The 12,892-nt window shown below is 38.3% G+C and overlaps 1 protein-coding gene across 1 annotated transcript in view; it reads left to right on the top strand.

Moving 5' to 3' along the window:
- Positions 1-47: 47 nt before the first annotated feature.
- The window catches only part of LOC122638115 (lysine-specific histone demethylase 1A), a 125,525-nt gene continuing 112,680 nt past the window's right edge, over positions 48-12,892 (top strand). The window contains exons 1-10 of the mRNA XM_043830811.1: positions 48-303; positions 817-1,039; positions 1,111-1,262; positions 1,353-1,514; positions 1,592-1,708; positions 1,795-1,971; positions 2,039-2,302; positions 2,381-2,518; positions 2,619-2,692; positions 2,786-2,934. Coding sequence (XP_043686746.1) covers positions 280-303; positions 817-1,039; positions 1,111-1,262; positions 1,353-1,514; positions 1,592-1,708; positions 1,795-1,971; positions 2,039-2,302; positions 2,381-2,518; positions 2,619-2,692; positions 2,786-2,934 — 1,480 coding nt within the window. The 5' untranslated portion in view covers positions 48-279. The remainder of the gene's footprint in view (positions 304-816; positions 1,040-1,110; positions 1,263-1,352; positions 1,515-1,591; positions 1,709-1,794; positions 1,972-2,038; positions 2,303-2,380; positions 2,519-2,618; positions 2,693-2,785; positions 2,935-12,892) is intronic.

The following is a 12,892-nucleotide window of genomic DNA, read 5'->3' on the forward strand; positions in this document are numbered from 1 at the left end:
TAATCATTGAAATATTACATTTTAGGAGAAAAAATGCAGAGATACGTTAGAAAATAAATTGACATTTAGCTTTGAGCGAGAAGTTCAATAATTGCGCGCTTGATGGCACTGTCGTCGATCGTTGTTAGCGCCACCAAGTTGATTTCTAATCTATTTGCTTTTTCCACGTCTGTGTGTGTTCATTTCCTAATGCCGCCGGTTCAAAGAGTCAAAACAAACCCGTGTGACTATTCGCAACAGTATTTTTATTTTACGTAGCAGTTTTACTATCCGTTCGAGATGAGTCGAAGGAAAAGAGCTAAGGTATGTTTTTAATTAATTAAATTTCATCCCTTTATCGTTATTCCAGTAGTTTATGTTATAACTACTTTACTTTAATGGAATCATACTTAAAACTCTTCAAAAAGTTAAAGATTTTATTTATCCTATCATTTTTTTTGTCATAAGATTAATTCGAATAATCTCATTTTATTATTACACATAGAATTTGTGCAGTACAGAAGCATTTTGTTCGCTTAACACTTTGAATAATTAAGTGAGGTTATGTTTTGATTACAGATGCTGTTGAAATATTTGTGGCATCTTATTTTATATAATTACATCCTTTTTTCTCGATGAATTGTCATTATTTCTATATACTTGAGCCGATTAAAGTCATTTAACAATGTTATCATTCATAGTATTCTTCTGTTATTTGACTTATAGTGTAAGACTTATAATTATACCTATAAACATTTATTTCTATTTGTTTAAATCGTAGAAATATCATAGAATTTTGTAATAACAGTTGAATATATACGTGTGTATATACTATAGGTAGAGTATAGAGAGATGGAAGAAAAATATAATCAATTAGAAGATGAAAATGCTTCGGATACTTCAGAAAAATCCAAAACTGGTCTTGTTACGCCAGAGAAGAAGATCATCAGTGATATAAAAAAAGAATCCGATCCAGTGTTATCCGTGCCAGCATCGTCTGCACCAAAAGTCGAAGTAAAAGAAGAAGAGGATCAGGATAGCGATCACGAAGATCCGCATGGTAGATACAAACATTTTTAAAAAGTAATCTTTTTTAATGAAAGCCTCTCATTATTTCTTTAATTATTTCAGTAAAAGAATTATTGAATGGCTTGGAAGGCGCAGCTTTCCAGAGCCGTCTTCCATTTGATAAATTAACGTCTACCGAAGCAGCATGTTTCCCTGATGTATCTGGAGGACCACCTCAAACGCAAAAAGTATTTCTACATATTAGAAACAGGCTTGTAAGTTCTGCTTATAAAGATATCAATAATTCGACATTGTTTGTTATTTACTTATTAATTTATTGCAATAACTCGATCATCATTTTTCAGTTGCAATTATGGCTTGAAAATCCAAAGCAACAATTAATAGTTGAAAATGCCTTACCGGCCATAGAACCGCCTTATAACAGTGATACTTTACTCGCTCGTCGAATTCATTCCTTTTTAGAACGTTACGGTTTTATTAATTTTGGTGTTTTTAAACGTTTAAAGGTATGTTGTGGAAGAGAAAAATATATATTCTAAAAGCACATTATTATTCAGCATACATTTTTTTTTTTATGTTGCAGCCATTACCTACTAAGAAACTAGGTAAAGTTATAGTGATAGGTGCAGGAATAGCAGGTCTAGCTGCAGCTCAACAAATGCAACAATTTGGCTTAGAAGTAATCGTATTAGAAGCAAGAGTATGTTCTAATTTCTTTTCTCGATATATACAAATATGTGCGAAAATCATTGAAAGTAAAAAGGTCCTTTATATTCTTTATTTTAGGATCGCGTAGGTGGAAGAATCGCAACGTTTCGTAAATCGTCTTATATCGCTGATTTGGGAGCTATGGTAGTTACAGGTTTAGGAGGTAATCCAGTAACGACTCTTAGCAAACAAATCAATATGGAGCTTCATAAAATACGACAAAAGTGTCCTTTGTACGAAAGTGACGGTCAAACGGTACGCATTCTGAATAATACGCAATTATATTTCTATCAATTCATCAATGTATATTTGTTTCAAACAGGTTCCAAAAGACAAAGATGAGATGGTTGAACGAGAGTTTAATAGATTATTAGAAGCTACGTCTTATTTGTCGCATCAATTAGATTTTAATTACGTAGGCAACGCTGGATCAGGAGGGCAAGGTGCCAATACACGGCCGGTATCATTAGGTCAAGCATTAGAATGGGTGATACGTTTGCAGGAACAAGGCGTTAAACAAAGACAAGTTGCGCATTTACGTTCGGTTCTTTCTTTACAAGGAAGATTAATTACCAATCAGCATAGGGTGAGCATTGCATCAAATATATTTCATCTTTGTGATATAGTACCAAGACATATCTGAATAATGTAACTTTTGTTTCAGATGATACAGATTATGGGTCGTTTAACAGAATTAAATAAGCAATACAAAGAAATGTCTGAGAGTAAAGTACAAACAAGAGACATCACGCAAGAATTCGTTTGGCGTTCGAAATTACGCGATCTTCACAATGCATGCAAAGTAGGTATTTTATAAAATATCTTACATTTTTAATACAATGATATATAACGATAAAACGAAATACAACAGTATACATTTATCGTTTAACCTTCTCTAATAGGAATGGGATCAATTAGCGGAACAACAAAAAGAGATCGAAGCGAAATTACAAGAGTTAGAAGCATCTCCGCCGAGGTACGTAACGTATCTAACAAAGACGAATAACGATAAATCTCATCGTCTACGTACTTGACAAATTTATTTATATACATACATAACCGATTACAGCGACGTGTACTTGTCGTCGAAGGATCGTCAAATCTTGGATTGGCACTTCGCAAACTTGGAATTCGCGAATGCAACGTCCCTGTCGAATTTGAGCTTGAAACATTGGGACCAGGACGACGATTTCGAGTTCACTGGAAGTCATCTGACCGGTGAGTCGATGCATTCAATAATTCATATTAATATTATACGTTCGAAAAATGTTGTCGATGGAAGAGAGAAAAGGGGGGGAGGGGAGGACGAGGACGAAGACGAGATCTTTTCTCTTTTGATCTTTCTCCGAAAGGAAGATTCATTATTTCTTTTCCTTTTTTATTTTTTTTTCTCTCTCCCCCTTTTGCCTCGTGCCCTGAAAAGAATCGACAGTTAATTATCCATATAGCATGGTTAACGACGTCTATTAGAAGTTAATCGAGAACGGCGATTCCGCGTATCGAGATTGGTGTATATGCAGTGTTGGCGGAAGATTCGTGTACGCTGTAAAAGATGCACGCAGGATCGTCGGGCAAGTGTACGTACCCTCCTATCGGTAGTCTCGAGAAGCCGGTGAACCACGAAGGAGAGATGGTGTAGATAATGCGTGAATTATTCGCGGGTTGCATCCCCTTTAGAGGTATCCGATACTTTCTTTCCCTTCGCCTTCGTAGCTCGTTGACTTTATCAAGCTTATTGAAAGCCGATAGCATGAGATCCCGTGTAGATAGTCGGCCTATCCTACCACCGATCGAGTACACTTACTTCTCTCTCTCTCTCTTTCTCTCTCTTTCTTTCTTTCTTTCTCTCTCATTATAAGAATACCGTACCGCGATTTTGTACTTCTTAACGCTGATTGGCTTTTACCAATGTTGCCACAAAAAGCATGCCGCCGCAGCTAAGAAGTACTTTCGACAAATTCCACCAACGCTCCCTCGAATCGGTCATGCGAGATTCGATCTTTCTTTATAACTGTATATCGTATATTAAATTTATTAAATAGATGATGATTAAGAAGAAGCGTTGTTCTAATCATCGGAGAAGTAGATAGATAGATAGATAGATAGATAGATAGATGCATAGATATATATGTATCAAACGAGATAGAGAAACCGAGAAGATAAAGATGATGAATTTAAACGTGAATTTAATCTCGAAATTATTCGAACAATGGCGACGAGTTGAACTTTCTATCGAGATGGGAGACTATTCTCTTCTATTTTTGTCCTTCTCTCTCTCTCTCTCTTACTTTGGAGGAGAAGGACACGGTCGAATGCATCTCAAGTGTTCTCTTGAATCTTCGGAGCATATTATTCGGCTACCACAGCTGAAACAAGAGACGCACGCGGTCTCGTTCTTTATAAAAAAAAAGAAAAAGAAAAAAAAAAAAAAGAAACTAAAAGACATAAAAAAGAAATAAGACATATAATATGGGGAAGCGAAGTCAGATCGAAATTAAAGCGATAGTTATGGGTCCATGACTGAGTGACGTGCATCGATGATCCTGATTGTCTTATCGCCGTCGTCATCATCATCATCATCATCATCATCATCATCGTCGTCGTCGCGTATGCTTCTTCTATCTCTCTCATTCTATTTTTCTATCGCGATTAATGAGATGTAAACAATTTAACGGTAAATTAAGCACGACAATGGTTTCTCCTTTAGGACGAAGAAGGAGAAGAAAGAAAGAAAGAAAGAAAGAAAGAAAGATAGATAGAAAGAAAAAAGGAAAGAAACTTGGCCTTTTCTAACTAAAACTTTTTCTTTTTTTTTCATCTTCCTCTTCTTCTTCTTCTTGGTCCATCGATGGATTCTTCCCTTATATATATAATCGTCGATGGATGCGCTTTACGGACCATCGATTCCATCCTTCCTCGATCCCTCGAACGAAGTTGACCCGTCGCGTGCTCGATCTTTTTGGATCACGCCGAAAAAATTCGTACGTAGTTAAAGCAGAAGCAATGTATTCTCTCTCTTTCTCTCTCGGACTCCTTTTTTCTCTTTTGTCCCTTCTATCTCTCTCTCTCTCTCTCTCTCTCTCTCTCTCTCTCTCTCTCTCTCTTTCTCTTCTCCTTTCTTCCTCTTTGCCCCCATCGTAACGACGCTCGACTGCTTATCGGACGTTGCAGTCGATACGTCGGAGACTCCTCCTTTGCCTTTTACTTTCGTCGTACGTAATTGGAGTACAGAATCCAGTTTCGCGGTAGGGGTATAGTCGTTAACGAAGTTTACGGACGTATTTCAGAGAGAAAGAGAAAGACAGACAGACAGACGGACAAACAGAGAGAGAAAGAGAGAGAGAGAGAGAGAGAGAGAGAGAGAGAGAGAGGTGTAAACATATCCCAGCTTCTCTTGGTAGTATCCATCGGTTCTTCTTCTTTCTCTTCGTTCTTCCTCCACCTTCGTTTCTTTCTTTCTTCAACAAATTATCGAGAGATTACCGATCGACTCTCGGACGGTATTCTCGAAGGACTCTTCGAAATTCCTCGACGGTATTTCATTGACAGAACGTAGACACGACCCATCGATATTTTTCTCTCTCTTTCTTTCTCTCTTTTTCTCTCTCCAGTCTACCTCTCTCTCTCTCTCTCTCTCTCTCTCTCTCTCTCTCCTCTTTACTTCACTTCACTCCACTTCCATTCCACTCTTTTTCTCTACTCTTCTCTTCTCTTCTCTTCTCTTCTCTTCTCTTCTCTTCTCTTCTTTTCTCTTTTCTCGCTTTCTTTTCTTCAGATTTTGTGTATCCATTGGAACATCCGTATGCGTAAACATGGTACACGAGTGTTGTACGACGGCCGACAGGACCGACCACGGAGCCATTTACGAGCTATCGAAAGAAGTAACCCTCTCCTCCTACCCTTCTCTTCTTCTTCTTCTTCTTCTTTTTTTTTATTCTACATTTTCTTTTTCTTCTTATCCCTTTTCTTCTTCTTCTTCTTCTTCTTTTTTTTATTCTACATTTTCTTTTTCTTCTTATCCCTTTTCTTCTTGTTCTTCTTCTTCTTCTATAAACGTTCGTTGACTCCGAATCGTCGCATTCCATTCGATCGGTCCTGTTGTGTTTGTTACCTAAAATTATATTGTCGTAAAGTTGAGCTCGCATGGACACCTCAACGCCTCCTCGATCGTGGAAGATCTTCTCTTCTCTTCTTTCAATGAAATAAAAAGAAACAAAAACTGGACAAGTTAGATATATATATTATATACACACACATACATACATACATACATACATACATATACATGTACCTACGTTTATGCATACATACATGTATATGTGTGTCTGTGTGTGGACGAGGCAGACGAACAACATTGAGGTTTTGATTCGAGTTCGAAAATCGTGAATTTCATCGGAGGAAGACTCGGCACGCTTCGAAACTGAGGGATCGATCGGACGCCTCGCTAAATTGAATTTTATACGAAAAAATTAATCTGTTAGATACGACGTGCGAAGAGAGAGAGAGAGAGAGAGAGAGAGAGAGAGAGAGAGAGAGAGAGAGAGAGAGAGAAAGAGAGAAAGAAAGAAAGACAGAGAGAATGAGTGAGTGAGTGAGTGAGAAGATCTTGGAACCGTGGAGAACCGGTTCCAAAAAGCGACGCGCTTCTCGCGGTGGACGCATATCGGTCGAATGTTATCTTGGAAACGACTGGCCATTTCTTCACTGCACGATTAGCTCCTCCAGGTGAGGAGAAAAGGAAGTATAGTTCTTTTTTTAGAGGAGGGGAGGGACTGAGAATGAGAAGGGAGAGAAAATGCGCTAATAACGCGTCGTCGTTAATTAAGAAGAAAGAGAGAAAACTATTTTCTCTCTCTCTCTCTCTCTCTCTCTCTCTCTCTCGCCGTCTCCTTTTCTTTTCTTTCTTCTTCTCCTTTAGTCAACCTGTTGATCGAACGAAAGAAAGAAAAATGAACAATATATAATAACGAGTATCGAAAATCAATTTGCATAAAAAAAAGAAAGAAAAGAAAAGAAAAGAAAAGAAAAAAAAAACAAAAAGAACTTTTGCCACAGTTTACATCTCCTCGCGCGTCCTTGTCTCTCTTCTTTATCCTTTTCTTCTGTTTCTTTTTCTTTCCTTTTCGTTTCTCTTCTTTTTCTTTTCTTTTCCGTTTTAAAGAGAATTGAAAGGGCAGCTTCGTTTGCTTTCTACTATGCCCTTCGGTCGAGATCGAAGAGGACGAGAGAAGCAGCAAGCATATCGAGGCCTCTTCTTTCCTCAGGACGTAAACGTAGGCAGCTTTAACGTTAGTTGAACGCCGAAAGAAGAGAGTGCGTGAGAGAGAAAGATAGAGAGAAAGAGAAAGAGAGAAAGAAAGAAAGATAGAGAGAAAGAGAGAGAGAAAGAGAGAGAGAGAGAGTGAGTGTGCGAGAATGAGAGAGAAAGAGAGAGGAAGGAGGAGAGGGAGGAAGGGAAGGAGTGAAGAATTGGAGGATGAGGAGGAGGGCCGAGTGGTAATTTACGAGGTATCGAAGACCTTGTACACTCCTACCCGCCAACGAGCCGGCCTCGCCCCGCGGAATCCAGTCTTGCTTGGCCTTAACGCACCGATACCTTTCCCATGACCACTTTCGGCGTATACGTGAGTACACTTATACACGTACAAGATGATTCTCTACGCATGTATACAAAAACATGTGCGTGTATGTGTGTACGTATATCTATAGACGTACACATATGCATATATATATATATATATATATATATATATATATATATGTTACATACATAGACGAAGACGATTCCACCTTTACCATTTACAGTGTGTGCCCCCTCGTGTCGGCAACGCGGTAGGGTACCTTGTCGATAGTCTATCTGGGGTACAGTCCTTCTCATCACGATCCACCACGTGATTTCGCTTCTTAACGTCGCTTCTCGCGCGCGCCGAGTGTCAACAAGTAGATTTCTTGCCGCGTGACCAACCAGAGAGACAGAGAGAGAGAGAGAGAGAGAGAGAGAGAGAGAGAGAGAGAGAGAGAGAGAGAATGAGATCGTGTGTGGCTATTTTAAATTCATTTACTTCTTTCTTTTTTTTTTTTCTTCTTCGTTTTTTATTTCATAGAGAGAAGGAAAGTTCGAGTTTGGTGATTAATAAGTAAAAGAGAAAATAAAAAAGAACTTGTTTCTTGAGTCTTACTTTGTAAGATTTACGTTATTTCTTGCGTATGGATTTTGAAGAGAAAATGGAGAGAGAGAGAGAGAGAGAGAGAGAGAGATTTTTTCTTTTTTTTTTTTTTTTTTTTTCTTCTTATTTTATAATTCAACAGACAAGAATCGTTGGTAGAGTTCTTGTTAAATAACATTAGATTTATGTTAATTTTTCGTACGTCATCCTCTGTTAAATCTTGTCGTCAGGGAGATTGTTAATATTCCTGTTTCGTATTTTCGTGAATTCCTGGATATAGGAATATCCATGGTAGCGATTAGTAACTGAAATTTCTCTCTCTCTCTCTCTCTCTCTCTCTCTCTCTCTCTCTCTCTCTCTCTAACTCTAACTCGTTCCTTTCTAATAGGTGTCTCCTGTGAGAGACTTTACGTGGACTTCGTGACGCTTCATAGCGCTTTCACCTCCGCTTTCCGATCCTATTTCTTCCTTCTCCATCACACAAATTCTCTCTTTCTCTTTCTGTTTCTCTCTTTCCGATTGTTTCGTCCTTGTCCTTTGATCCCAGCTGGCAAAAAAGAGGGAGAGAAATTTTTCCATTCGTTGGTTCACTAGGAAGAGAAAGACAGAGAGAGAGAGAGAGAGAGAGAGAGAGAGAGAGAGAGACCGACTTTTCTCCTTTTACCGTAGATGGAATAATTAAGATATGAAGGTTCGGTACAGAGTGCATACAGAGACCAAGTCATATGGGTTAATAAGTTTTATACGGGTTGCGTCGGTTGTACCTACCTACTATACATATAGAAAAAGAGAAAAATAAGATAAATAAGAAGAAGAGGAAGGATAAGAAAAAGGAGAGAAGGATATGGTCGGGCCGATAACAAAGCTATGCGAAGAAAGAGCAAGAAAGAGCAAGAGAGAGAGAGAGAGAGAAAGAGAGAGTAACTACAAGTCGAGGACGTTGGATATTTTCTGTGCTCTCTCTTTCTCCCTCTCTCTCTCTCTCTCTCTCTCTCTCTCTTTGCATGAGATAAAATAAAGTAAAAAGAGATGAGAAGAGAGAATGAAAGCAAGAAAGAAAGAGAGGAAGGAAGCAAGCAAACAAGAAAGAAAGAAAGAAGGAAGGAAGATCGTGTCCCGTGAGGCACCGCTGGATTTCCTCGGCGGGGCGTTAAAGTCCCGGATAGATGTACTATAACGTCGTGGAAAGTAACTTAGGGGTCATGAAGTTGTCCGGAGAACGAATTATTTCCCTCTGCACTTTGTATAAACCGTGTTGCCAATCTGTCATCGGTTATAGTCCGACCGAGTATGCCAAGCCGCGAATACTTATACGCAGGATCTTGAAAGCACCTCTATCTACGTTTATACGTGCAAGTATCGCATTTATGTATTAGTGTATAAGTAAACTTGTATAAAGAGAGAGATAGATAGATAGATAGAGAGAGAGAAAACGATGCGTCTCTCGACCAGCATCGTAAAGCATTCACTCTGAATTTAACTCCTAATCTGTTATGGGGAAGCTTTTTAATGGCGTTTCGCGCAAAAAGAGAGAGAGAGAGAGAAAGAGTAGAATGAGAGTTTGATCGTAGTACGGATAACTTATGATCTCTTTCTTTCTTGTTCTTTATATCTATTTCTCTCTCTCTCTCTCTCTCTCTCTCTCTCTCTCTCTCTCTCTCTCTCTCTCTCTCTCTCTCTCTCTCCGTTTCGTTCTTTTTCAAAGTTAAAGCTCAACGTTTGTTCAGTGTGCATCGTCATTTCTATCGTGCGAGACAAAAGTTATTTATCCTGGACAATGCAATTGTATTATATTGGTGTAACAGGTGTAAAGAAAAAAACATAAAAATAGAAAAGAAAGAAGAAAAAGAAAAAAGTTTGTTCTACTCTATACTCGATTATCTTATCATTCGTCATTCTTCCAAGCTTCGTTCTTGCGTCTTTTTTTTTCTTTTTCTTTTTCCCATTCATTTTTTTTTTTTTTTGACTATTACTCTTTTTATTTGTCATGGATTTTTGTAAACGTCACATTAATGAAGAGATAATCCATCGATTCATCCGATGGATTTTTTTGATTTTTTAATTTAAAATACATATACTTCATTTTTTCATTTAATTTTATATCTACGTAACTAATCCATAATGTCATAACCAACTAAAATTATTGACGTTCGATACCTCCAGTTCTACGTGCCATTTATCGAAAGCTTTGAACGAGGAAAGTTATGCTTAGAATTGAAGTTCGAATTCGTCGTAGTTATATGTATGAAAGAGAGAGAGAGATAGAGAGATAGAGATAGAGATAGAGATATAGAGAAATAGAGAGATAGAGATAGAGCCTCAGAGTGCTATTTGAAAGCGTGTAATTTGAATTGGTAGTTCGCTAATAACGTATAGGGTTCACTGAGGATTTATACGAATGACTTTGACAGACTTTGACGATTTCAATGATCCTTCATCCATCCTTCTTTTCTATAGATTTACCTATATCTATATGTTTGTATATATTTATATATACATATTTATATACGTATTTTAATCCTTAACATATTTGTTGTTAAAGTCCATAATCGTCGAATGACGAGCACCCTTCGTGTTTTTGGTTAATAAGTTTATGGAATAAACGTGTGTACATAAAAACATATGCGTGCGTATGTGTGTATGTGTGTGTATGTATCTCTTTTTAAAGATGAAATCTTTTCTCTTATCCTCCTGTTCTATCTCACAGTCGATGCATTTTTCAGATTAATGCACGGTAATCTTTCTTAACAATCGTACCACAAGGGGGTGGGAGATGAGAGAGGTGGGGGAGGTGGTCGGTCGGTCGGGAGGGCTTACGTGACGGGGTGACCAAGAATGATTAAACGGGGTCCTCTACGTGACGGTGAGAAGAATGACGCTGACCATTATATGTTAATGCTCGGGCACACGCTATACGACGATTATGCAGCCTTTCAAAGTGTCTCGTCTTCGAACGTTTACCAGAGGAGGTGGAGAACCAGAGGATTGGAGTAGGAGAAAGAAAAAAGAAGACATGTTGGAGTCTTTTTCTGTCTTTTCTCTCTCTCTCTCTCTCTCTCTCTCTCTCTCTCTCTCTCTCTCTTTCTCTTTCTCTCTCTCTCTCTCTCTTTCTCTCTTTCTCTCGTCGTCGTCGTCGTCGTTGCCGCCAATTTTCGTGATTTTGTCCTCCCCTTTTGCCACTTTATACTTTCTCCTTACGGGTCAAATAATTGCCTGGACATTCGTGAGCGATTTGTTAGACTCGTCTTGAGAACTTGACGCCTCATACATCAGCGTCGAACGAGCCTTATGTTTCGTCTCTCGCTCTCTCTTTCTTTCTTTCTCTCTTACTCTTACTCTTGCTTCCGCTCTCCTTTCTTTCTTCTCCTTTCAATCCATTTCAATTTGTTTTATTTTTAAAGAACTCAGTCATTCTCTTCTCTTAACAATTAATTATCGAACATCTATTAACATCATTGACTATTTATTAAATAATATTCTTGACGATTAAATAAACCTATCCAATAGATTTATACCGTAATAGATAGTGGCAGTAAAAAAGAAAGAGAAAAATATATATATATGTATATACATATATACATAATAATCGGACATTTAATATCCGTTTAAGGATATAATCTCGATAAGATTGAAATATCGATTTCGGTAGGTCGACAACAGGTTCTCCTTCGGCAAGTAGTACTTCTCGAGAATTTTAGTCGTAAATACGTTAGGATAGGAAAATAAATGGGTAACATCGTGTCGTAGGGGGACGTGGGGTGGGGGGAGGAGACATAGCAGATGGCTTGGGACCAGGGATCGTCTTCTGAAAAACGTCACCTGGTTGCCAGGCGCCTCCAATCTGCCACCCTGTGTTTGTCGTCGTTAAAATTTACCCTCCCTCTCTTTCTCTCTCTCTCTCTCTCTCTCTCTCTCTCTCTTTTCGTTCTTCTCTTCTCTCTTTTTCTCTCTATGTCGCCGATGGTCATTAAATCGACGATAGAAAAGACTTTCGGACGTATATCATTAACAGTAATTAACGATCGACGAGGGAGAATAAGGTAGCGTATATACCAGCGTAAAACGTGAAACGTTATCCGATGATATACCGATGTTTATCTCGATCATGGATTCGTAAAGAGGGTGGGAAGGAGGGAGGGTTTTGTAAGGCCATAAACCCGGGAGTCCATATTCTCTCTCTCTCGCTCGTTCTCTTTCCTTCTTTCTCTCTTTCGTTCCCAAGCGATGTATATACCCCTTGTTAAAATGCTTTTTGTTAGGAGCTACCTAAATTTATCGGATAATTGCGTACGACCGTAAATTTTCGGCCAATAATCGCGTTTGCATTACTCCTGACCAACTGTTGCCGAGAAATAACTTCCACCAAGGTAGGGACCACCCTCTCTTTTGAAATCATTACTTTTTTCCTTTTGGAGATAGTTTAACCGACTATTATTCTTCTTTCTTCTTGATTTTCTTTGAAAATTATAGAGAGAGAATCGTTGGGTTGACTCATAAAAATCGTCGCGTTTAATTATCCACGAACAATATTACTCTATCATGCTAAGTTTCTCTTATCTATTTTTGTCTTTCTTTCTTTTTTTTTTTTTTTTCTTTTTTTCTATTTGTCCTCAACTATCTCACCTCGCACACGTAATTCGATTTTCAGTCGTGTACCGCAAAACGAGCAAGACTAACGGTCCTGCCTGGTGTCTATAATAAAATGTCTATAAAGAAGGAGCGCCTCGTTGGCTCTGCCGTGTTCCTTTGCTGTTTACGAGGATGGGTATCGAGTAACTTCAGCACCTTTTCTTTTTCGAAGCTTCTTACCTTTCGCCTTTTCTCTACACCTTACCCCTACCCCCATGTCATTTTGTTTCATCGCCACAACCAACATTGCTTTCCTATGAGAGTCGAGCTCTTCTTTCTTCTTCTTTTTCTTCTTCTTTTTCTCCTTTTTTTCTTGTTCGTTTTTTTTTCAGATCGATCGATCGATCGATCGATCGATCGATCATTTTTAAACGAAACGT

The sequence above is a fragment of the Vespula pensylvanica genome, chromosome 2 (genome assembly GCF_014466175.1).
Source record: "Vespula pensylvanica isolate Volc-1 chromosome 2, ASM1446617v1, whole genome shotgun sequence".
In the NCBI taxonomy this organism is placed as follows: domain Eukaryota; kingdom Metazoa; phylum Arthropoda; class Insecta; order Hymenoptera; family Vespidae; genus Vespula; species Vespula pensylvanica.